A 26,439-nucleotide genomic window follows, 5' to 3' on the forward strand; every position below is an offset into this window, starting at 1 on the left:
CTGCTCTGCTTTTCCACAAGAATGAAGATCCAGAGGTCTGGACTTAGGCTTTAGGATCTGAGCTCAGATAACATCAGGAGTTTAAAGCATCATTTGAATCTTCTTCTGCACAAAATCGAGTGCTGCCAACTCCAAGAGGTTTTCGGAGGATCGGGTGATGGAGATCTATAAAGTAGGAGTAACATTATATAGCTGCTATGTCAAAATTCTATAGTATGGTATATGATAAGGCACAGCCCTGCTGTAAAGATAAAATGTGTGACAGGTGCTGCAAAGAAGTCGGGAGAGAAAGGCTGCAGAAAAGTCTCTTTAGTTTTTGAGCAAACAACGAGCAAACATAAAGCCCGTCCATTTCACCTTTAAGGCAGGTAGTATGCAGTGATGGGAATAACAGCGTTACAAGTAACGGCGTTACTTTTTTCAGTAACGAGTAATCTAACTAATTACTATTCCTATCGTTACAACGCCGTTACAGTTACTAACAAGGAAACGTGGTCCGTTACTATTTTTCAACAAACAGACGGTTGACGCTGTGTTCAGCTTACCGCATCTTATATCAGCTGCAGGAAGTAGCTGTAAGTACTCAGTTACTAACTCAGTTACTTTTTTGAAGTAGTAACTAGTAACTATAAGTGAATTACTTTTTCAAAGTAACTTGCCCAACACTGGTAGTATGTTGGTTTTTCTAATGTTGATAAACTGACCCTACATCCATCCACTTCTGCTGATCCTTTTCAGGGTCGCGGAGGCGCTGGAGCCTAACCCAGCTGTCTTAGCGCGAGACAGACTGGGACCTGTCCAGTACGCTGTCCCCACTAAGTGCATGTCCTGGAAACAGTGGAGTAAAAACTAAAGCAATGAAAAATAAAGATCCTCATCATCAACATTACTACTGAAATGTGAACTAGCAGGTACAGCCCGAGCTCATGGAAATGTCAGGATTTGTGTCGTGTGGAGGCGAGGAAGTGACCCAAACGCAGGACTCGTGGATAGTGAAGAACTGAAGATGGTTTATTGTGAAGCGTGGATGAACAGGGCAGGAACGAAAGGACTGACTGGCTGAAAGACTGAATGGCTGGCTGAACTGAACGCAGGCGGAAACGACAACATAACATCATATGAACATCAATGACACGACAAAGACCAGGAGAGAACTGAGGACTTAAATATACAGACTGATGAGGATGATAATGAGAGACCGGTGAGTACACAGCTGAACATAATCTGGCTAATAACACAAGAGACGAGCTGACACAGGAAAAGCAGGAAATGAGAACGTTGATGTGGCAACATAATGTAAACATAACCTAAACGTGACAAAACTGAAAACACTGGGTCACCAATCCAGGAACCCTGACAGTACCCCCCCTTCCCCTTCAAAGGCCGGCACCCGACGGCCGAAAGAGAAAAAAAAAAAGAACACAGAACAGGGCGGGCGGAGGGGGCCCAGGACGGAGGGACGGAGTCCAAACAGAGACAGTTCAGGTGGGCGGCCACGTGGCCGGCGGCTGAGACGAGACAGTTCAGGTGGGCGGCCACGTGGCCGGCGGCCGCTGAGTGGGTCCGGTGGGCGGCCGCGAGGAAGACGGCAGCGGCCGCTGAGCGAGGAAGACGACGGCAGCCACTGAGCGGGTCCAGTGGTCGACCACTCCGGCGTTGACGTCCAGAACGTGGCTTGGGCGACGGCGTGGCAGCCGCAGGACCAGGCGAGGCTGACGCAGAGGCAGAAGCTGGACCAGGCGACGGCGAAGCCGGACCAGGCGAAGCAGAAGCTGAAGCCGAGGCCGGACCAGGCGAAGCAGAGGCTGGACCAGGCTGGACCAGGCGACGGCATGGGAGCCGGCGGTGACGGAGCAACAGCTGCAGAGCTAGCAGGCGCGGAAGCCTCTGGCTGGAGACAGGCAGGGCCAGCAGGTGCGGAAACTCCTGGCTGAGGAGCGGGAGAGCTCACAGCTGGCTCTGGATGCTGTGGCTGCAGGTCCGGGAACTGAACAGGATGGTGGATGAGTGACTGGGCCAGAGACTGATTAGGAGATTGGACAATGGGCGACCGAACTACAGGATGCTGGATGACAGACTGAACTGACTGGACTACAGAAGACTGGACGACAGACTGGACCGGCTGGAGGACGGGCGACTGGGGGACAGGAGAAGACTGGAGAGGACGAGACTGGAGGACAGGAGACTGAGCTATAGGGGCCTGAGGAACAGGACACTGGGCTACAGGGGACTGGAGAACGGGAGGAGACTGAGCTACAGGGGACTGGAGAACGGGAGGAGACTGAGCTACCGGAGACTGGAGAACGGGAGGAGACTGAACTACCGGAGACTGGAGAACGGGAGGAGACTGAACTACAGAAGATTGGAAGACAGGAGGGGACTGACTGGAGGGAACTGGACTGACTGGACAGGAGGGGACTGGACTGCAGACTGGACAAGAGGCGACTGGACGAGAGGTGACTGGACTGGAGCAGGCTGGACTGACTGGACCGGAGCAGACTGGACTGGAGCAGACTGGACTGGAGGCTGAACAACAGGCGAATTAACAGACTGGAGTGGAAGCTGAACAGCAGGCGTGTGAACTGACTGGACTGGAAGCTGAACAGCAGGCGGGTGAACTGACTGGACTGGAAGCTGAACAGCAGGCGGGTGAACTGACTGGACTGGAAGCTGAACAGCAGGCGGGTGAACTGACTGGACTGAGGAAGCTAAGAACAGAGGTTGGCGAGGCTAATGACTGAGCTAATGACTGCGTTACTGAAGGGGATAGAGCTACAGCCTGGGCTAGTAAAGCCCGGTGCCTGAGCAGGGGACACTTCAGCTAGTCTAACCAGGGACAGAGCTAGTGCGTGAAAGGCTGGATCAGGCGGTGGATGAAGTGGTGGACTGATGGGTAAGCAGGCTAGCTCTTCCGCGCCTCTAGGAAGGTCAGGCTGGGTTCTGGCTGCCCTCAGCCTGGGCGCTGGGACAGGCACGGGAGGTGGCTGGACCTCAGTCACCCCCACCCGAGAAACAGGAGCGGGTGTGGAGGTAGACTGGGTCACAGCTGCCCTCGTCCTGGGAGATGGAAGAGGAGTGGTTGCTGGCAGAGCCCTAGCCATCTGAGATGGGGTTGTAGGGACAGGCTGAGCCTTAACTGTCTTCACCTGAGAAGGTGAAACGGTTGCGGAGGAAGGCCGAATCTGGGCTGCTGTGCTGGCAGGAAATGGCTGAGTGATGGGTGTGGAAATAGTGACTGGGTGTGTGATACTGACAGGTTTCTCCGGGGTTATTCTGGTTCTTCTGCCACCACTATTTACAGTCTTTGACTGAAGTCTTTGGGGGAGCAGAGCAGAAAAAATCTTCCCAGTCTACATCGTCATCTAGGAGGGAAACTCCCCATGAATCGGAGATGAGTCCGTTATGTGTTTTGAGTGAAGAATCAGTCGAAGAGTGCGAAAAACAGTCACTGGAACTCACCACCGGGAGTTGCTCAGAATGGTCCATATTATGGCGGCGTGAGCGCCACTTTCCCTGGGAAGAGGAAGCAGGCAGGGTACACAGCTGAGCCGCTGGCGCGGTAGCCGCCATTGAGTCGAGATGGGAGGTGAAGCCGCTGTGCCGTGGCGAGGTGGAAAGGCTGGAGAGTGAAGCAGCCGGCGGGCGAGCGAGGAGCGGAGTGGCGAGGGAGCGAGCGGCCGAAGCTTGGCCGGTGCCGCCCACTCTCCGCGGCGAATGCTCCGATGCAGGTGAGGCAGCAGGTGCAGGACCGCGCTGTCTCCGAGGCCCGCCCAGAGCCAGACGAGTCCCCTCAAAGACGTGCTCCCTCTCTGAGAAGAGCCGCTGTTACCACCTGAACTTCTCCGCCCAAATGGAGAGCGCTGCGTCCTGCCGCTCGAAAAGGTCCGAGTCCGCTGGGTCAAAAGCGTGTCTTCTTGGCACGGGTCGTGTCATTCTGCCAGGATTTGTGTCGTGTGGAGGCGAGGAAGTGACCCAAACGCAGGACTCGTGGATAGTGAAGAACTGAAGATGGTTTATTGTGAAGCGTGGATGAACAGGGCAGGAACGAAAGGACTGACTGACTGAAAGACTGAATGGCTGGCTGAACTGAACGCAGGCGGAAACGACAACATAACATCATATGAACATCAATGACACGACAAAGACCAGGAGAGAACTGAGGACTTAAATATACAGACTGATGAGGATGATAATGAGAGACCGGTGAGTACACAGCTGAACATAATCTGGCTAATAACACAAGAGACGAGCTGACACAGGAAAAGCAGGAAATGAGAACGTTGATGTGGCAACATAACCTAAATGTGACAAAACTGAAAACACTGGGTCACCGACCCAGGAACCCTGACAGGAAACAACATCTATGTCTTGGCCCTGGCCACGGGTGGCAATAGATATGTCAGCTGGCATGAACTGCCCCTAAGCAAAAGGACAAGTTCTTCTGAGTGTTCTGCCTCCACTAGGGAGGCTACCTAAAATGTCAATCTCCCCAGTGATCAGGTGTCTTTTGAGCCTTAGGGAAGAAATTGCCAGTTTTAAGACCATTCTTAATGCATCAACACGATCCTTTTTCTTTGCTCAATAGTTACACGCTGTATGTTTCAAAAACAAACCAAAGACACTAATGAGCATTTAACTGAAAGGCTCGGACTAAGTGATGCAAAATGATATAATGCTTTTTGGAAGTGCTCCCACGCAGTAATTTCCACTACAGGATTATTGCTGTGCTGCTAGAAGGCTCGAAGATCACGGTCATTTACTATTGAGTTCTTCCCTTGTCCTTTTTTTCTTACTCTTTTGATGATATTATGTACTACTGATCATAAGACATCCCAACATATTTGCAGTTTTACGTAGAGATATGTTATTCTTTTCTCATTTGTGGCATTCAGTATGTTGTATTGGCACTCTGAGTAATTAAAAGATTACAGTACACATGAAGACATAGTGCTATCACATGCTTGGTAAGTGGAGTTGTTTTAAATAAGCATATTAATACATTTTCAGTGTAAAGAATGTATGACTTGTATAGAGAGAACTGGAGTAACATAAAAAAAATACATTGTCACCTCAGTTAAAATGTAAACTATGGAAGAGAAGACTGTGCGGAATGAAATATATCATTCCTTCAAGAAAAGATACATATTTTATTGTACAAATGTCATCACAGTAAGCATATAGTAATCTCTGGGCCAATACATGTAAAAAGGCACAAAGCAACACTCAAATGTTTTAAACCCCTCAAGGAACTCCTTCGTCAGAAAGAAAGAAAAAAAAAATCTAAATTTAGATGTTATTTCACTGTCAAACGTCAATATTTTATGTCTGATGCATAATGTACTGTTTTGCTGTATCCACCCTCAGCCTGGCTCATCAACATCTACAGCACTTTTGAGTTCCTACATGTCCCACAATGATTTTTAACACGCCCAAGGGAAATGGCTCTCTGTGTTGCAGTATGTTGCATACAGTATGGGTAGGTGTTGGGAGTGAAAGCACCAAAAGAATCATTGTACATTTTTCTGGTGTAGAAAGGGAGAGGAATGGATCAATGCAGTGGCATGCAATGCACAGTTCAGACTGCAAAAAGCCAAAGAATCTGTTGTAATTCATATACCACTGAGAACACATCCACAAAGATACAAGCTACAAATGCTTTACACAGGTATTCCACCATGGGCAATGTGTATGAGAGTCTTTTCAGTTGTGTCACAGTTCAAAGCCAGTTTTGAGTATGTAGTGTACTCACGGTTGCAAAATTATTATCAAAGATCATGCATTATTGAGGGTCCTCCATAAAACATTAGGGCCCTGCAGGCCAAGGCACAGACACTGGTAGCTCTGCTGCACCTTTACAGACTATTTCTAAATGTGACATTTTTAGCTTCGTGTCAAGACACTAAACCATAAAAAAATATATCGACACCTTTTCAATACATTGCTATTAAAATGACTAAAAAGGATTCTAAAAGCATTAATGGCCTCTAAAGCATGAACTCTTCTGTCATTTTTGTATTGTAAAGAAACTTCGGTGGCTATTAAATTCATCATGAATATAGCACCAATGTAGGTTTCACGCAGGATGAATGTAACAAATATTAATTTTTTTTGTAACACCATTATAACAATAAAAAAACAAAAAAAACAAACAAAAAAAACACTAGCTCATGACCAAATATCTGTAAACTGAAGATATCCACGTCTCTTATAGGAGACAACAAAGCATGCAGTGTGCCATAGCCATCTGAAAAAAAGGTTTCTGTATCTATGTATATATCTATGTACATGTAAATAGAACAGCTAGTCATCATAGACGATATACTGTATGTACAGGCCAAAATGCATAAATGAAACAATTTCACTGTTGTACTATTTGCTGTTTGTAATCAAACTAAAATATAAATAATTTCCCCAATTTCAGTCTGAAATTTTGCACATAACTGACGGTTTCCAATAGTTTTTCGATGTTTACAGTTAATGCAAAAAATATATATTTGGTTTTCACATTATCAGCAAAGATGTACCATACAGTACATGATGCACAACAGATCACCAAAACTGCGAAATGAATGATAACTTTGTGTTTACAGCTCTTGGTCTGCTTATAAGAAATAACAGTGAAGCCTAAATGGAATAGAACCCAAAGGAAACAATGGATTAAATTTCTGATTCAGACAGAAGGAACTTAACCATAGCTCTCAGGACTCATTCTCATCCCTGGGGTATAATACCCAAGTCTCTTAGTCTCTATACCCTTGGAAAGGTAGCTGTCTAATGCCTAAACCTGATAAGCGAGTCAATGTGAAAGTAAAAAGCAAGTAAAAATAAAGCATATAAAGCCCAAAACACAAAGGTCCCAATAGGAAGGGGAGCACAGTCACCTGCAACTTACACCACTGACACCACCTTTCCACTAAAAGAAAGAAAACAAAACAAAACAAAAAAAAAAAAAAACATCTTTGTAATGTGTAACAGTTTTGGATTTTTGGACATGTTCAACAACTTAAAGGTTTTTCACAAAGATGCTGAACATTAAATGCAGGATGCCACAGACATCCATTTTAGCCAACAATCTGCCATCTTCACCTCCAGTTTTCAAATAAAACGGAGAAGTTGTGACATCAGCAGGAGACAGAGATCAGCTAGAAACACGCAGACAGTTTAAGCAGGCTGCTGTTCAAGTGGAGGCTGCTATGAATCCTGCTTCTGTTTATGTTTCCTGTTGAACTAAAACTTGACCAGAAACTGACAGACCAACTTTCAGACCAGCAGATCCATCCTCCTTCCCTCCATCCTCCTTCCCTCCATCCTCTGTGTGTCCTCCTGTCTGACCTGCAGGTGAGAAGCAGGTGTGAGGTGTCAGCTGTCAGGTAGGTGATGAGTGAAGAACAGAACAGAATCCATTTCCTCTTCAAACTGCTGTCAGACATTATCTATTGCACTCTGATCACATCACTCAGACCAGCTGCTTTCTACAAAGTCTCATCAACAACATCTTTAGAAACAAACATCAACAACCAGGAAGCAGCTTCACCTCTGATCACACACACACACTCAACTCTACTCACTCACCTGGAGGCTCAACAACTCTCAGGTAGATGCTGGTGATTTTCCATGAGCGTGTTTCTCCCATGAAGACGTGACACTCATATGTTCCAGTGTCATTAATGGTCACATCCTTCAGAGTCAAAGACACGTCTCCATCCTTCATCTGTCTGTCCTGCAGATCCACCCGGTTCTTAAAAGATGGATGCTGATCATCTGGAACAAACTGTTCATCTTGATACAAAAGCACATATTCATCTCCCAGGTCAGCTCTGCTCCACTTCACAACTCAGATGTTGTTGTTTGGAGCTTGACGTGTCAGAGAGATGTTCTGTCCAGACTCAGCTGTGATCGTTTTCTGATCTGGAAGACGAAACAACAGGAAGCAGAAAGTCTTGATGCGTGCTCAATCATTCAGGTAAGGAAATCCCAAAAAGAGAAGAAAGGTTAGAGGTCACGATGAGCTCCAAACAAAGTGGTTGTCTCATCTGAACCAGAGAAGGTACAGCACACACTGGATTCAGTGACAGCAGGGACAGACGTTTACACACTGTTGTGGTAAAAGAGCCAATCAAACAGAGCCAGGAACTCATGAACCAATCACACTTTAGATTTGAAAACTTAGCATTTAAACAAATTATTATTTGGATTATCAGATGATCTCACAATGCAAGTCTCAGCTTCAGACTTGTCCCTGTATACGTACTAGTACTGCAGTTATTTAAAGGGGAAATATCGTGTTGATGACAGATACTGTAATAAAAACGGTAACTGTTCTTTCACACCAAACCCTTTCACTTTCATAACACCAATAAAGTTATGATGCTATTTAAAATTTAAATTAAGTCAGAATTCCAAAATATGGAAATCTTATAAAGAGGAGAGGAAACATCCAGCTCAGTTCAAAAGCCTGCATCTGATGGTGGGGATGTTTTAGTGCCTGTAGACACGGTAGCGTGGGCATTTGTATATACAGTTTATAAGTACATGTTTTACATGTTTTAGAAGGACACTTGCTTCAGGGATCACCTTACATATTTCAGTAAGATCATGAAAACAACATCAGCATGACTCACAGTAAGAGTCTGAGGTCTGAACTGACCTGACTGCAGTTCAGGCCTCCAAATTAGTTTCATCAACTGAAAACATAAAACCAAAATGCAACAAAGAAGAACCAGGAGTGCTAAGCAGCTCGAATCGTCTATCAGACTAGGAGGACAAAAACCCTCCCCTGAACGTCCAGCAGCTGCTCGCCTCACCTGCCAGATGTTTACAGACTTTTTTTCTAAGATTTGCTATATTTTACAATGCCACATTCACCCAATCACACACTTTCTCTAAACTCAGTGTTTCCTAACTACATTCATACATATTCACACTCTTGACATGCAGACTGGAGGAGCCAGGGATCGAACCACTAACCTTTCAGTAGGTGACCTGCTCTACTGCCTGAGCTACAGCCACCCAGTGGTAAACATGAGTAAACCCTCACTAGGTTTTGGATAAAGTGCACACTCACAAACCTGTCAAACCTGCATTTGAAACATTAGCTACCATAGCAGTATAGTATTGCAACATGGCATTTGGGTCTTCTATATAAAATAGGAAAATGGGAACATAAATAGTGCCATCGTTGCCAGGTCTGGTTGACATACACCCCAGCATGACACCAGTTAGTCAGAAGTGCCAGCTTGATGCCAGAACCTGTTTTCTGTGGACCTGGGCCACATACACCAAACCACAATTGAGCCAGATATGGGATGCCATCACATAGACAGTGGCATCATTGCCAGGCCTGGCCCATATCTGGATGACATAAGTCTTACCATGAAGGTTATTGATGGATGTTACTAAGTCAAAGCTGAACTGAACAGTCCTGAAAGTTGCTATGGTAACGCGTGAACATTTCTTTCAAAATAAGACACACAACTACAAAAGAAATATAAAAGTATAACTCACCATAACGCTCAATCAGTGAGAGCCCTGTGCTTGTTTCTCTGCAACGGGACCGTCCCACCTGGGCGTAATGGGGGACAATGACACCCGAAGTGTGTCGCTTATGTTCAGTCTGCTCCTCAATTTTGTTTTTGTTGCTGTTACTGCAGAAAACCCCTCTACACAGATACGATGTCAGAAATGGCAACAGGGTTTTTAGTGCTGTTGTGGCAATCTCGGGGTATTCTGCCATGACTTTTATCCAGAATACCGGCAAAGCTGATGTCTCAAACATACTTTTAAGGCCGCCGTCATTTGTGATTTCCAACAGTTGATCTTCTTGCAAAGACAAGCTGGATTCACCCGGTTTATTGACAAATGAGTTGCAGATCAATTCCTTGTCAGTTCGTGGGTCTTTTGTGATTGGCGCTCGAACTCTTTTAAAAGCAAAGACAGGTGATCGTGCACTAGCTGGGAGAATGATTGCTCAGGCTGAGTCTCTTCCAAAAATCCAGCCAATGTTTGAAACGTGTATATGCCTCCATTTACGTGTCGTCTCCACAAGTCCAGTTTGGCTTTATATGCAGCTACCTCATCTGCCAACTTGAAGACAGTTGTCATTTTCTCCTGAAGGGACAGATTGAGTTCATTTAGTAGGCCGAATACATCACATAAGTAAGTGAGTTTTGCGACCCACTCCTTGTCACTGAAATGTGCTGCCAGCGGTGACTTCTTTTCTGAGAAAAATCTCTGCAACGACTCTCGTAATTCAAAAACTCTGGCCAGTGATCTCCCTCGGGATAACTACCTTATTTCTGTGTGCAAGAGAAGCTGCCTGTGTTCTGCGTTCATTTCCTCACAAAGTTGCTTGAACAGGCGTGATGTGGTTCAATACAATTCAATTCAATTCAATTTTATTTATATAGCGCCAAATCACAACAAAAGTCGCCTCAAGGCGCTTTATATTGTACAGTAGATAGCACAATAATAAATACAGAGAAAAACCCAACAATCATATGACCCCCTATGAGCAAGCACTTTGGCGACAGTGGGAAGGAAAAACTCCCTTTTAACAGGAAGAAACCTCCGAAAGAACCAGGCTCAGGGAGGGGCGGGGCCATCTGCTGCGACCGGTTGGGGTGAAAGAAGGAAAACAGGATAAAGACATGCTGTGGAAGAGAGACAGAGATTAATAACAGATATGATTCGATGCAGAGAGGTCTATTAGCACATAGTGAGTGAGAAAGGTGACTGGAAGGAAAAACTCAATGCATCATGGGAATCCCGGCAGCCTACGTCTATTGCAGCATAACTAAGGGAGGATTCAGGGTCACCTGGTCCAGCCCTAACTATATGCTTTAGCAAAAGGAAAGTTTTAAGCCTAATCTTGAAAGTAGAGATAGTGTCTGTCTCCTGAATCCAAACTGGAAGCTGGTTCCACAGAAGAGGGGCCTGAAAACTGAAGGCTCTGCCTCCCATTCTACTTTTAAATACTCTAGGAACAACAAGTAGGCCTGCAGAGCGAGGCGAAGTGCTCTAATAGGGTGATATGGTACTACAAGGTCATTAAGATAAGATGGGGCCTGATTATTTAAGACTTTGTATGTGAGGAGCAGGATTTTGAATTCAATTCTGGATTTAACAGGAAGCCAATGAAGGAAGCCAAAACAGGAGAAATCTGCTCTCTCTTTCTAGTCCCTGTCAGTACCCTTGCTGCAGCATTTTGGATCAGCTGAAGGCTTTTCAGGGAGTTTTAGGACATCCTGATAATAATGAATTACAGTAGTCCAGCCTGGAAGTAATAAATGCATGAACTAGTTTTTCAGCATCACTCTGAGACAGGATATTTCTAATTTTAGAGATGTTGCACAAATGGAAGAAAGCAGTCTTACATATTTGTTTAATATGTGCATTGAAGGACATGTCCTGGTCAAAAATGACTCAAGGTTCCTCACAGCGTTACTGGAGGCCAAGGTAATGCCATCCAGAGTAAGAATCTGCTTAGATACCAAATTTCTAAGATTTTCAGGGCCGAGTACAATAACCTCAGTTTGATCTGAATTAAGAAGCAGAAAGTTAGCGGCCATCCAGGTCTTTATGTCTTTAAGACATTCCTGCAGTTTAACTAATTGGTGTGTGTTACCTGGCTTCATGGATAGATAGAACTGGGTGTCATCTGCATAGCAGTGAAAATTTATGCTATGTCTTCTAATGATGCTGCCTAAGGGAAGCATGTACAATGTAAATAGAATTGGTCCTAGCACTGAACCCTGTGGAACACCATAATTGACCTTAGTGGGTGAAGAGGACTCTGCACAAACTGGAGTCTATTAGATAGATATGATACAAACCACTGCAGTGCAGTACCTGTAATACCTACAGCATGTTCTAATCGCTCTAATAGGATATTATGGTCAACAGTATCAAACGCTGCACTGAGGTCTAGCAGGACAAGCACAGAGATGAGTCCACTGTCAGAGGCCATAAGAAGATCATTTGTAACCTTCACTAAAGCTGTTTCTGTGCTGTGATGAGCTCTGAAACCTGACTGAAACTCTTCAAATAAGCCATTCCTCTGCAGATGATCTGTTAGCTGTTTGACAACTACTCTTTCAAGGATGTTTGATATGAAAGGAAGGTTGGAGATTGGCCTATAATTAGCTAAGACAGCTGGGTCTAGAGATGCTTTTTAAGTAAAGGTTTAACTACAGCCAGCTTGAAGGCCTGTGGTACATAGCCGATTATTAGAGATAGGTTGATCATATTTAAGATTGAAGCATTAATTAATGGCAGGACTTCTTTGAGCAGTTTTGTAGGAATGGGGTCTAAAAGACACGTTGATGGTTTGGAGGAATTAATTATTGAAGTTAACTCAGAAAGATCAATTGGAGAAAAAGAGTCTAACTTAACATCGATGGTACTAAAAGTAGCTGTAGATAATATTACATCTGTGGGATGATTATTGGTAATTTTTCTCTAATGATAAAAATTTTATTTGTGAAGAAGTTCATGAAGTCATTACTAGTTAACGTTAAAGGGATGGTTGGCTCAGTAGAGCTCTGACTGTTTGTCAGCCTGGCTACAGTGCTGAAGAGAAACCTGGGGTTGTTCTTATTTTCTTCAATCAGTGATGAATAGTAAGATGTTCTGGCTTTGCGGAGGGCTTTCTTATAAAGCAGCAAACTATTTCTCCAGGCTAAATGATGATCCTCTAAATTTGTGACACGCTATTTCCTCTCCAGCTTACGAGTTATCTGCTTTAGGCTACGTGTTTGAGAATTATACCACGGAGTCAGGTACTTCTGATTTGAGGCCTTAGTTTTCACAGGAGCTACAGTATCCAGAGTCGTGCACGTAGTGAGGAGGTAAAATTATTAACAAGATAATCGACCTCTGTTGGAGTAGCGTTCAGATAGCTGCTCTGCTCTATGTTGGTACAGGGCATTGAAGATGATAACAGTGGGTGGATTATATTCTTAAACTTAGTTACAGCACTTTCAGAAAGACATCTACTGTGATAAAGTCTACTCTCCACTGCTGTGTAATCAATTATTGTAAATGTAAATGTTATCAGGAAATGATCAGACAGCAGAGGGTTTTCAGGAAACACTGTTAAATGTTCAGTTTCTATGCCATATGTTAAAACAAGATCTAGAGTGTGATTAAAGTGGTGGGTGGGTTCTTTTACATTTTGAGAGAAGCCAATTGAGTCTAATAACAGATTAAATGCGATGTTGAGGCTGTCATTTTTAGCATCTACATGGATGTTAAAATCACCCACAATAATTATTTTATCTGAGCTGAGCACTAAATCAGATAAAAAGTCTGAGAAATCAGAGAGAAACTCTGTGTAAGGCCCAGGTGGACGATAGATGATAACAAGTAAGACTGGTTTCTGAGTTTTACAGCTGGGGTGGACGAGGCTAAGCATCAGGCTTTCAAATGAATTAAAAGTCTGTCTTGGTCTTTGGTTGATTAATAGGCTGGTGTGAAAATTGCTGCCACACCGCCCCTCGGCCTGTGCTTCGAGGTTTCTGGTAGTTAGAATGACTCGGGGTGTTGATTCATTTAAACTAACATAATCATCCTGCTGCAACCAGGTTTCTGTAAGGCAGAGTAAATCGATTTGTTGATCAATTATTAAGTCATGTACTAACAGAGACTTGGAGGAGAGAGACCTAATATTTAATAATCCACATTTCACTGTTTTACTCTTTGGTTCAGATGTGGATACTGTATTGTTCTTTCTTTGTGATTTTTTTTTTTTTATGTAAGTTGTTTATTGCTGGTTTTTAGTTTGTTTTGTGTCTTTTTGGGAGCTGACACAGTCTCAATGGAGATGGGGTTTTGGGGGGGGGGGGTAACGGGAGGAGAGAAGCTGCAGAGATCTCCAAAAGTTGATTCTGTTCATCTGGCTACAGCGACGTAGCCGCGACGCAGCCCATTGTTCCTTCAGTGGGCTGGTTTCAGTCATTATGCAAATGTACTGTTTATAAGATTGGGGAAACCTGCAGTCAGCTGAGACTGAAGAAGTCACTTGGATGAGTGACGAAACGTTTCTCCCACCAAACGCTACGTCCAGATGAACAGAATGAACTTTTGGAGATTTACTTTCCTGGATGATTGAGAATGCATCAAGAAGCTGCAGAGAGGCGTGTAAGACTGCAACTCTGCTTCCTGGTCCCAACTCTGGATATTATTTATTTTGGATATTTTGGGGGGTTTAATAAATTTGTCCATATTTCTAGAAATGAGAGCTGCTCCATCCAAAGTGGGATGGATGCCGTCTCTCCTAACAAGACCAGGTTTCCTCCAGAAGGTTTGCTTCTGTTTAAGACTATCCTTCCTCCTCACCATCACCCAGCCGCCCTCTTTCCCCAGCTGCTTGGGGTCTGCCGGGGAACAGCTAGCGGGGCCTACGCTGCACCAGCTACAGGGGCCTGGCTAGCTGCGGGTGAATGAAGGGTGCGAAGCCGAGTCTCCAATTCAGTAATCCTGGCCTCCAGAGCTGCAAATATGCTACATTTGTTACAGGTATCATTACTGCTAAAGGAGGCTGAGGAGTAACTAAACATCTGACACAATGAGCAGGAAAGTGCAGGAGGGACAGGTGAAGTAGCCATGGTGCTAACGAGTCGGCTACGAGCTAAGCTAAGCTAGCGAAACAGTACAGAGACAGTGAGTGAATACTTTGGCTATAAATTAGGTAGTGAGCAGACAGAGAGTGTGCTTCAGATGAAGCAGGTGAAGATTATACTATGAAAAAAGAATGTATCTAATAGTTTTTAATTAAATTGCTGAGCAGATAAGCTACTCAGAAACACCACTGTGTTTGAGCAGGAACAGGAAGTGATACTCTACCACAGAGAGAGTGAACACCAAGTGACAGCGCAATGAAACGTTAGCGGTGGAAAGAACAGAGCAGGTTTAAAGAGGGCTGACCGAGCATGTAGCGCAGACAGCTCCAGTTCACACCTCGCTTCACGTCCAGGTTGTCCAGGTGGTTCTGCACAAACTGGATGCTGGAGGTAAAATCTGCCTGGTTGAACTCGTAGGGGATGTTCCAGCCGAGCGGACCGAACTTACGACGCTCCTGATGGGATAAAGAAGAAGAAGGAGAAATGATAACATCAGAATGATCTTACAGGAGCTGTTTTCCACAAAGAAACGGTGGATTTATGAATCTGATCGTGTGGCTGTTGGCAGATACCTGCACGGTGGTGTGGAGGAAGGCCACAGCGTACAGCAGAGGCTTCCACTGAGGCAGGTTGCTGATCTCCAGCTGGTCCTGAGTGACACCATTAAAAGTCCTCTTCAGACCGGCTTTCATGCCTGATGCCGACAGATAAAATAAAATAAGTGGGAAAGTGAAAGACAGCGAAGGATCAATAAAAATTCACGAGTTCATCAGGATCATGTCGCCTACCGAGAGGAGGTTCATTGGTGAACTTGATGGAGGACTGAAGGAAGGTGATGGGGAACCTGCTCACAAACACAAACACAGTCAAGCAGCTCTGCAGACACAGCAGCTGGTTTAAGCTGAGACTAAATGTGCCGTAAAGTAAACCTGCAGAGGGGCCGCCAGGACTTACAGCAGGACGTCAGACCTCGTCATTGTTACCTGGGGTGCATGTCAGTCGTCAGCCACACTCGGAAATCTTTGTGTACGCTCTCCGCCACCGCTGTTGAGACCATCTCCAGCAGCTCATCCAGGAAGTCCAGTCCCAGGTGGCAGTTCTGGAGGAGGAGCCAGCCACCATCCAACATGCTGTTGGCCAATAGCCTGCGAGCGTGAACCTCTTGGCCTCTTGGATATTATTTGTATCCCACTGTAACTTTACTGCATAAAGAGCTAACATGTCCAAAATGTCAGGAGTAGTTAGTTATTACAAGAAGTGTTTGTGAACTAAAAATCAAGAATGTGGGATCCTGTTAGTCCGTGATTTGAACAGCCCAGCGCTGCTCCCGACGCAGGGAAACTAATTCTGCAGATGAGACCTACCTTGGCACTTGTGCAGGTGAAGCCAAAGGGAAGATATGCTTCACCATATTTTCTAGTCTTTGACTTAGAATGACGTTGGTTTGCAAACATATTCAGCGATGCTTCATCTCCTGCTTTGTGTGGGAGCCCCGTCAAAAACCTGTCAATGATGCTAGCAGTGTCCAAGAGTTCTTTTTTTTTTTAAATTTATTTTTTTATTTTATTCATACTGTGATCTTGGTGACGCTCAGCACCTCGATCAGAGACTGGTCCTCCACCAGCGAGCCCTGTGTGCTGGTGAGCCTGAACAGCAGGCTGTCCTCCAGCTCCTGCATCTTCCTCTTGTTGGACGTCACCTCCTCCAGGAGCTTCACTCGCTCTGCCTCCATCTCCTTCATCAGAACACGGGAATCATTTCAAAATGAGGGCAGACATATTTAATCCACCTTCAGTTCAGTGCACAGAAACTTTATCTTTGTTCGTGGCCTGTTTGGCCTCCGCTGAGATGTTGGGCGGACACGTGGGTTCAGACGTTCCCACCAACATAAAGCAGACAGCATGAGTGTGTGGTGTAAAACATCTTAATGTGGACGTGCCGAGCGCTACAATGGCCTTCAAACATACCGTAGGAAATGTAACTAGCTAACTCATTAACTACGTCACTGATTGGATAACTGGCGGGTGGAGTGACCTGCTTCTCCAGCAGGATGACCCGTCCCAGCAGCTGGTCCTCCAGGCCTCTCTGAGTGACGGTGAAGTCCACCACGGCCGTCTTGGCGCTGACCTCAGGGCTGTATGCTGGGTTGGCCATCTTGGTGGTGATGTAGAGCGTGAAGCCCTTCATTACATCCACCTCCTTGTCTCCAACCTTCACCTGCAGGAGGAGGAGAAACATTGCTTACTGTGTCTTCTTCCTCGTTTAGCCTCCGGTCCAGATCAGCTGTTTTACCTTGTAAGTGGAGCCAGACTTGATGTAGTTTTTGTCCAGTATGTTGTCCAGGACGGGGTCCAGTTCTCACCAACGTCCTCCAGCAGCAGGGGCGCCCAAGAGACAGGCTGTCCTCCAGGTGGGAGCGGAAGTATTTGTGGTTCAAAGGCGTCACCTAAGCCACAGAAGAAGAAAATCACGAACAGTTAGCGGCGCTCGGACTTTGAGTCACGTGCTGACGCTCTCACCTGCAGCTGCTGGTCTCGCTCTCTGTTCTGGATCCAGGTCTTGCCCTGGCCCTGGGGGTCTATCAGCAGCGGGTAGCGGGATGCCTTCGTCACCACGATGCCGTTCTGGATGGACAGGTCGTCGCTGGGTAAACCCTGAAGGTTCCACTCGCTCACTGTGGCGTTGTCCACCAGCAGACCAATCACGTTCAGCTCCTGCAGGAGAAATGGAGTTACATCATCAGCAGGTCAGAACGAGCTCGTTCAGCAGGGTTTGGTTCCTCGTGTTTAAGAACCAACAGAAACAAGGTGGCTGTGATGTGTTTCATCATCTGACCAATAACATGGCTGCTTTGACTTCACTGTCCAAGACGTCTGAGCTGCAGGTATCTGTGTCTCTGGGACACACCCCTACTGTCTGTGGATTCTCTGTACAAACATTCAGCCGTGACATCTTACGGGACTGAAGGGGAGGAGCTTCTCCTCCATCTCTTTCCTCCACAGCGTCAGCAGCAGGCTGCGGTACTCCTGGTTAAAGGGGCCGGCGTAGGACAGGAAGCCTGTGGCCAGAAGGACGTCCCCCACCAGGTGTTTGATCTGAGTCTGAAACCCCGCGCTGCTGTCGGTCCAACGGACCTGAGGCCCAACAAGACGAGGTGTGAGATGAAGGAACGATGGACCAATGAACCGTTAGATGGATGGAAGGTAGAAGCTGACCTTTTCTCCTCCCAGGCCGTCGATCAGAGCGCGAGCGTTGGCCATCTTCCGGCGGCAGGCCTGGGCGTCATCCTCCAGGTCCTGCTTCTCCTTCATGGCAGCGTCGTAAAGCGCCTGAAGGTCCAGATCAGACACATTTACCAAACTTTAAGTTCAAACATAATAATCGATTAAAATGTTATCAGTGCAAAAAGAAGAGAGCGTACCAAATGAGTGGAGACACAAAACGACTGAGTGAGTTTCACAAAGACAGATTTAACTGATAGCAAACTGCTGAACTACAGAAGGTTCAATACTCAATAAACCATAAAAACAACAAACCAGTGACCATGAAGTTTGTATTTTCCCTCATTTCTTGTTACGGCTGCTGTTTAAGCACCAAAACAGAGGAAGGCTGAAATGCTGCTGTGCACAAAAACTCTACAAGACTTTGAACCCAAATAAAACTGAGTCGAAAACCTGCAGTGACAGTGAAACAGGAAACTGCCTCATGATTAGAGATTTGACTGATTTCAGTTCCGTCTTTATTAAAGACGACAGTCTGAGAGCGGGAACACAAACACACTTTACCTGCACCGCGTCCAGCTCCAGCTGTTTAGCATCCAGCTGTTCCTGAGCCTTAGTGAGTTCAGCCTGAGCCACCAGCAGACGGGCCTCCTGCATGGCCAGGTTAGCCTGCACACACACACACACACACACACACACACACACACACACACACACTATAATGAGCGCCTGAGTCAGGCTGGCTCCTGGTCTCATGGATACTGACAGCTCTGCGTTCACCTTCAGAGGAAGAACCTCCTTGTTGATGCTGAAGAAGTCGACCATGGCCTGAGTCCAGGAGCAGAGCCCCGCCACGTTCCCACAGATCCTCTTGGCCGTCTCCATGTTGTAGTCGTCCATGTGGAGGTAAGGAGCGAGCAGCTCCACCACCTCCTCTGTGATGGAGTCCTGCAGCACCGAGACGTCAAACATCACCTCAGTTCATGCATTCATGAAATCTGCTCTCAGTGCAGATCTACGAACTTAGAATCATTTTACTGCAACGTGATGTCTGTTTGGCTTATTGCTGCATTTCCTGTCTTTATGTTTTATCACGATCATGTCAAAGTAAACAGAATCTTATGATAATATAATAATATAAACATAAACATAAAGCAGGACTTTATGATGACAGAGAGCAGACGGATGGATCAGCTGACGCTCCGAGGTTCTCCAGGCGGAGCGCCGGCCTCAGAGATCCACAGCTTAGCAGGTATGTGACACACGGAGAGACAGCAGGTGATGAGAACATGAGAGGGGAGTTTCCCCCTAACACACACACACACACACACACACACACATCTGAGTGTGTGAGGTCAGCGTGTGTCCATCTGTCACTTCTTCAATAGAGTGTGTGAAGCTTCATGAACATGAGGACTCAAACTCAGGTTTATGCTGCAGCTGGAACAAGTATAATAATACCAGTGTGTGTGTGTGTGTGTGTGTGTGTGTGTGTGTGTGTGTGACCTTGCTGAAGTTGAGCAGGCTGCTGAGGAAGGCCGAGTTCTGCATCAGCTTCATCGCCTCGGCCCACGACGGTCTGGGACAAGGTCGTTGGGGGTCAGAGGTCACGGCATCGACCTGAGAAAGATGACAGAGATTTATAAAGCATGTCGTGAACACTCAGAGGGAACGTTTCAGGCTCCGACTGTGACCTTTCTCTGGAACAGCAGCAGCACGGCGTCCATGATCCTCATGATGAGATGAGGAGGCTTCTGCAGCTTCCTCACCGTGGAGATGTCTGCTGGTTTGATGGTCTGCACACAGAGACAAACTCTGAGGCTGAACATGTGACACATCAGCGTAGATGACGAGCAAACAGCACACAGAGACAACATGTGAGTCTGAGTCAGATCACAGGAGGACAGCGTGTGGTAGAAACATCAGGCAGCTCGTTTAACGCTTGTTGTTTGTCTGCAGAAGCTTTGATGATCTCTGAGGTTTTCTCATGAACGGTGCTCAGAGCCGAGGTTCATATGGTTTTACTTACAGTTCAGATTTTAGCAGCTTAGTTTCAGATCGGTCCACTGGGCCCTCCACCATGGGACTACCACCCAGTACACACTGCACCATTGAAGCTGACACTGGTGACCAGTCTCACTGACACAATCACTCATTTTCTAACATGTGGAGCGGAGGCGGACTACTCCATCACCTGAGGGATGCAGGTGCTGCTCTGGTTTGGAGGTGGCTGCTGAGAAGCAGCAGAACATGGACAGTTTCAGTTTGTATTATTATTGTAACACAGATGTAACTGTGAGCAGGTGTGACAGGACCAGCTCTATTTACTGTCATGCAGACACTGAGTGTGTACGTGAGTGAACACGGCCTCAAACCTGTGAGCACACACGGACGTTTCAGCTAAGATTGTTTCTCTGTGATCTTATTTTATTTCAGTTTTTAGTTTAGTTTGAGTCAAATTGAAGCCAGTGAAGCTTTGACTCTTCTGTTGTCCCCCACCTGAAGCACCTGTAAAGTCATGTAAAGACTCAGTGGACGAGTCCACGTGGTCACAACAAACAGACGGACACACGGCCGCTCACCATCTGCTGATGAAGCTTACGCCGCTCTGACCTGAGCGCTCTGTGGAGGACATGTAAATACAATGGAGGACTGAGTGTCACCTGTAGCGCAGCCTCAGCAGCCTGCAGAGCCGGTTTCGCAGCCTCCAGTTTGGACTCTGCTGCCATTTTATCGGCTTCGATCTCGTCCACGATGAGCTGAGCTTTATCCTTCACCTTCTGCACCTGCTGCTTCACCTGTAACCACAGAGCGGGGCATTAAACGTGCGTTTGTGTGATCCACAGCTGGCTGACTCCGCCCACTTGTAAAGCTCCCGGTTTACATTTAGTTAAAAGCAAAACCCCAATAAAGACTGTGTAGCACAAACGGAGGATGTCAGAGGTTTAGCCCAGAGTCAGACACATCTGTGACATCACTCAACGTTTCAGTGTTTCATGTTGTTTCCTCTGCAGTTCTGTTCAGTTACATGATGACAAACAGCGTCTGAGGCGCCTTCACGTTAGCTTTATGTTTCATAACAGACTAATAAACCTTTCAGACACGTCGCTGTTGACCTGCGGTCTCGCTCGCTAACAGGAAACATGTTCTTTGACCTTTTCGGCAGCCTGAGCTTTGGCCGTGACCTCCTGCAGGACCTGGTCTGCCCTCTGGGAGGTGACGGCGAGCTCCTTCTCCTTCACCAGCAGCTCCTCAGAGAGCTGAGACACCGACTGCTCCGCCTCCATCAGTTTACACAGACCTGCAGGAAGCATCACAAGCACGCGCAGCATCAGCTCGCCTCTCCACCTCCACCTGAGACAGGAAGTACAGGACGGTTTAGCCCCTCCCATCAAACCATCCTCACCTGTCTGCATGCGCTCGGCCAGCGTGCCGACGTGAGCGATCTTCTCCGTGTAGACCAGCTTGTAGCTGTCGATGAAGGACAGGTAGGACTTTGGCGTCACTGGCGTCTGGCGGCGGAAGCGCTCAAAGTACTCGCCACACTTCTCTGCCACCAGGTCCTGTGAACACCTCGGTCATGTGATCAGTCCGCTCAACACGCTGGCAATAATAAGGTACCTGATCACTGTGGGGGCGCTACCTGGAAGGTTCCCATGGTAACCTGGCGCTTTGCTTGGCGTCCTCTGAGCAGCGGAGGTCCTGGTACTGAGACAGGAAGTGATGCGATACAGCGATGAGGGCGTCCTGAGGCCAACGCTGGAACCAGTCCACTGTGCAGCTGGAAATCAGACCCGGGAACTGTTCAGGGCAGAGGTCAAAGGTCACTGATGAGAAACAGTAATTCTTAGGAGGACAGAGCCTTTGGCTCCACCAGCTTACATCATCATCAGGGTCATGTGACCTGAGAACCTGAGTCCTCGCCGCACCTTTAAGGCACGAGAGTGAAACTTCTCCCCGACAGGTGAGAAACAGAGGACCACGTGGAGGTTGCTCCGCACGCGGGACAGGAAAAAGTCGTAGAGGTTCTCGGGTGTTGGCGGGCGGCGAGGATGCTGGCGCTTCATCACGGGAATCAGGTCCTGAGTGATGTCATCCAGCTCGTCTCGAGCAAACAGGTTGGAAACTTCACCGCTCGCCAGGACGTTGTTCATGTATTCTGCAGGAGAGGAGACAGGAGTCAGAAAACAAGACGGGCCCTGACCCCATGACCTCCTGACCTCTGACCTTTGCTTCCATCAGCAGGACAAACAAACAGTGTAAAAAAATCTGTTTTCCTCCTTTTACATTCAGACTTCCTGATATTTCACATGATGATTCACATGAACAGATAAAGTTTCAGCTGATGTTTGTTCTGCTGTGGTGCAAACTAAAGACGTGAGCGAGTTTCTGCTGTGACTCATCAAAGCTGTCAGCTGATCGTTGGCACCCAGGAAGGCTTCTTCTTTGATGTCACTGTCGCTGAACAGGAAGGTGACGCCTTTCCCGCGCTGACCGGCGATCCGATACAGAGACTTCAGATCCTCCAGCAGGTGACTGCTGCTGTACGACCTGCAGCACACACACACACACACACTTATACTGTAAGTAATACAGAGAAACCCCAACAATCAGATGATCCCCTATGAAGGAAAAACTCCCTTTCAGCAGGAAGAAAATTCATTTTTATTGTGTTAAATATTTGTTGGGGGCAGAAAAGTAAATGAATGTCTTCCTCCGTCACCCCCAACAGGTGGTGGCAGATGGCCCCGCCCCTCCCTGAGCCTGGTTCTGCTTCTTTTCTTCCTGTTAAAAGGGAGTTTTTCCTTCCCACTGTCACCAAGTGCTTGTTCACAGGGTGTCGTCTGATTGGTAGTGTTATTGTAGGGTCTTTATCTCACAGTATAAACACAGTGAGGCGGCTGTTGTTTAATTTGCTGCTATATAAATAAAATAGTTTATCACAGAATTTCATTTACAGACTTTCTTCTGCGGGTTTGTGAGGAGTTCGGCCTGAAAGGGAGGAGTGTGAATATATTGTGGATGAGTGGACACTGGATGATGATTGGATGAGGGACACTGGATGATGATTGGATGAGGGGACACTGGATGATGATTGGATGAGTGGACACTGGATGATGATTGGATGAGTGGACACTGGATGATGATTGGATGAGGGACACTGGATGATGACTGGATGAGGGACACTGGATGATGATTGGATGAGGGGACACTGGATGATGATTGGATGAGGGACACTGGATGATGATTGGATGAGGGGACACTGGATGATGATTGGATGAGTGGACACTGGATGATGATTGGATGAGGGACACTGGATGATGATTGGATGAGGGGACACTGGATGATGATTGGATGAGTGGACACTGGATGATGATTGGATGAGGGACACTGGATGATGACTGGATGAGGGACACTGGATGATGATTGGATGAGGGGACACTGGATGATGATTGGATGAGGGACACTGGATGATGATTGGATGAGTGGACACTGGATGATGATTGGATGAGTGGACACTGGATGATGATTGGATGAGGGACACTGGATGATGACTGGATGAGGGACACTGGATGATGATTGGATGAGGGACACTGGATGATGATTGGATGAGTGGACACTGGATGATGATTGGATGAGGGACACTGGATGATGATTGGATGAGTGGACACTGGATGATGATTGGATGAGGACACTGGATGATGATTGGATGAGTGGACACTGGATGATGACTGGATGAGGGACACTGGATGATGATTGGATGAGTGGACACTGGATGATGACTGGATGAGGGACACTGGATGATGATTGGATGAGTGGACACTGGATGATGACTGGATGAGGGACACTGGATGATGATTGGATGAGTGGACACTGGATGATGACTGGATGAGGGACACTGGATGATGATTGGATGAGGGACACTGAGACTGTGTCCCACCGCTTGTTTAGACTTCTGCCCAACGACCCGCATAAACAGTAGGCGGAGTTTGTTTTTCACACCTGACTTATTTGTGTTTATTTTCCGTTGGTCACGATGAATCGCAGGAAGCACACACCTGCTCAGTGTGATCTGGAAGGTTTGGTATCCTGCGATGAACGACGCGAGCCTCGTCAGGCTCTGCTTCCCCGACCCTCCCACCCCGACCAGCAGGGCGTTTCCTTGTGGCGTCCTCAGGATGCGTGAGATCCTCATGAGGTGGATCATCGCGTCCTGTCGTTGGACCACACACAGAGGGTCACCATCAGCTGATATGAACAAAGATCATGTGTGAAGGTGAAGAGTGTGACAGGAGTCATCATCACCTTGAAGAAGACCAGGTCCATGGCTCCGCCTCTCACCGCCTTGTTGTACTGCTGCTGAAAAACCGACAGCCGCTCTGCCAGAAGGTCCAGCGATGGGATTGGCTCGTACACCTGTCAATCATATCGGTGTCCACACTTAGAAACCATCAGAAAACGATCCAACACTGAGGAACCTGAAGACTTTGTCTCTTCTCATCTTTGCTGGACTTTATTTCACTTAAAAACAGACTAAATAAAAAATTCACTTTAATAAAAATATTAAAATAAATCAGATTCTGAGACCTTCGGAGCCTCCAGCTCAGCGTCTTCAGGTTCATCCCCCGTCGCCTCCGGGGCTTCACGCAGGAAGTCCACAAAGCAGCTGTTCCACTGAGCATGCTCAGTCAGAGCTCTCCATGATCCTCCACTGTGACCTGAGGGAGAGGGCGTTAGATACAGTAAAGAAGATTTACTCACTGCTGTTTACGCCGCACTTTAAATAAACAGTTGTTGTTGTCTCATGAGATAAGTTCCTGTATCATCTTTAATCTGTCGGCTCTGATTCCAGAGACGTTTATTGGACAACAAGGTTTTTATTTTGCACTGAAAATTCAGTTTTACACAGAAAGAGTTTTAGACGTGAATCAAACCAAGAAAACAGAAGCAGGAAGTAAAACACATGACTGAACACAGAGTCAGGTGGAAACAATCAGGGCGGGAAAAACACAACGACAGGAAGTAAAAGCAGACACACAAAAAGACGACAAACACAAAACACAAAGGGTGACAAAGACGCACAGACAGGAAACACAGACGCAACACGAGAGCCGACAGAAGCGGAGCAAAGATGTAACGATGCCGTTCATATAGCTGCTGATTTTATTCCTGAACAAAAGTCTGATATCAGATAAATAAAGATTATTCTGAACTGTGACTCATGCAAAGCTCCTCTGGTAGCAAATCATCTGTAAAAGAACGAAATATTTGACATTTTGATCATTTATTTGACTGTAAAAATGAAACTCAGTCTTTGCCAAAACAAGCAGCAGATGATGTTCTTTATGTTCTGTAAGCTGTGACTGAGGGTCACAGTGATGATGTCAGAGCGCACACACCGCCTCCACGATGCTGCCGAACGCTCGTCTGTCGCCGCTGTCGACGAATCGATCGGCGATCGCTCTGCAGCACTCGTGATGGAAGAGAGCCGAGAGGAGCTCAGAGCTCTGACACGCCTCTGCCTTCACCGTGAGGATCCCCTGAAACACACAGGGACTCGTTCACATCGCCGGGTCAGAGAGTTGCTTCAGTATAAATGTGTCAATAAGAAAAATCTCAGAAAAAAGAACAAAATGTTTATTCAGGATTAAAAGAAGAAGAAATCAAACTACGTGTGATTTTTTCTACCTGCCAGATTCTGCTGAGGTCACGCAGGTTGAAGATGTAGTGAAACTTTGCAGGAGACGGTAACATCTGAGAGAGAGAGAAGATCTGAGAAACATCCACAGACTGACGCATAAACAAAATCAAGTCAAGCAAAATAAAGTTACAATTACAGCAAAACTCATCAAAATGTCAAATTTGTTGGGGTGCCTGGGTCGTCGAGCCAGAGTTTTCAGTTTGACATTATTATTGAACTTTGATTTTGATATTATTTATCATTTCTGGTCTTTTGGTTTCTTTGTTCGAGTTCTCTGTCTATGGTTTCTGTCTTCATAGCTGCTCTGTCTCGCCTCGTCAAGGCTGCGTCTGTGTTGTTTCCTGTCACGGTCCTGCAGACCTGCCTGAGAAGTTCTGCTTTGTCTTCTTTTTCTCTCTCTCTCTGTCGCCTGGGCGGAGTTCATTGTGGGCTCCGCCTTTGGCCTACATACCTGGGAGATGATCAACACCTGCGCCTCATTAACTGGCCTCTACTGAAGGGAAGAAGCCAGACTGCTCTTCGCTGGATCGTTGCTTGACCTGTGTCAGTGAAATCCCGGCTTGGACGCTACAGTCTAGTTCCTGCGTTTCAGCTTCTTGTGTTAACGCTTTTGTTTCCTGTGTACAGACCCCCTGGACCTGTTTCTGGTGCGAGAGAGGAGTGAATGACGCCAAGAGAGACTGGAGAGGATGAGAGTGTTCCCCTGCTTTTCCCCGTGGATTCCCTGGAGCCCTGATCCCCGCACGCTTGTATACAGCACTGAGTCACTATCACACATTTCACCTGGTGTTTGTGAAGAAAAACCTTCTGTTCTTCCTTTGAGCAAAGAGTCCTGCGTTTGAGTCCCCCCAGTGACCTGAACATTTCCTCTTTTACTTTAACATGAGACTCGGACTTT

The 26,439-nt window shown here is 46.6% G+C and overlaps 1 protein-coding gene across 1 annotated transcript in view; it reads right to left on the reverse strand.

Moving 5' to 3' along the window:
- Nucleotides 1-1,523: 1,523 nt before the first annotated feature.
- LOC120441849 (dynein heavy chain 5, axonemal-like) overlaps nucleotides 1,524-26,439 on the reverse strand; it is a 60,390-nt gene continuing 35,474 nt past the window's right edge. The window contains 33 exon segments of the mRNA XM_039617297.1: nucleotides 1,524-1,772; nucleotides 1,952-2,296; nucleotides 2,386-2,526; nucleotides 2,832-3,146; nucleotides 3,460-3,809; nucleotides 14,923-15,073; nucleotides 15,191-15,312; nucleotides 15,407-15,462; nucleotides 15,602-15,785; nucleotides 16,027-16,045; nucleotides 16,192-16,353; nucleotides 16,653-16,835; nucleotides 16,911-16,975; nucleotides 16,978-16,998; nucleotides 17,001-17,064; nucleotides 17,138-17,332; nucleotides 17,576-17,752; nucleotides 17,834-17,947; nucleotides 18,404-18,508; nucleotides 18,620-18,787; nucleotides 19,346-19,459; nucleotides 19,534-19,635; nucleotides 20,503-20,637; nucleotides 20,995-21,140; nucleotides 21,246-21,442; nucleotides 21,504-21,640; nucleotides 21,769-21,998; nucleotides 22,269-22,390; nucleotides 23,899-24,053; nucleotides 24,146-24,256; nucleotides 24,428-24,558; nucleotides 25,227-25,380; nucleotides 25,529-25,594. Coding sequence (XP_039473231.1) covers nucleotides 1,524-1,772; nucleotides 1,952-2,296; nucleotides 2,386-2,526; nucleotides 2,832-3,146; nucleotides 3,460-3,809; nucleotides 14,923-15,073; nucleotides 15,191-15,312; nucleotides 15,407-15,462; nucleotides 15,602-15,785; nucleotides 16,027-16,045; nucleotides 16,192-16,353; nucleotides 16,653-16,835; nucleotides 16,911-16,975; nucleotides 16,978-16,998; nucleotides 17,001-17,064; nucleotides 17,138-17,332; nucleotides 17,576-17,752; nucleotides 17,834-17,947; nucleotides 18,404-18,508; nucleotides 18,620-18,787; nucleotides 19,346-19,459; nucleotides 19,534-19,635; nucleotides 20,503-20,637; nucleotides 20,995-21,140; nucleotides 21,246-21,442; nucleotides 21,504-21,640; nucleotides 21,769-21,998; nucleotides 22,269-22,390; nucleotides 23,899-24,053; nucleotides 24,146-24,256; nucleotides 24,428-24,558; nucleotides 25,227-25,380; nucleotides 25,529-25,594 — 4,986 coding nt within the window.

This window comes from Oreochromis aureus, linkage group 9 (genome assembly GCF_013358895.1).
Source record: "Oreochromis aureus strain Israel breed Guangdong linkage group 9, ZZ_aureus, whole genome shotgun sequence".
NCBI classification, from domain to species: Eukaryota; Metazoa; Chordata; class Actinopteri; order Cichliformes; family Cichlidae; genus Oreochromis; species Oreochromis aureus.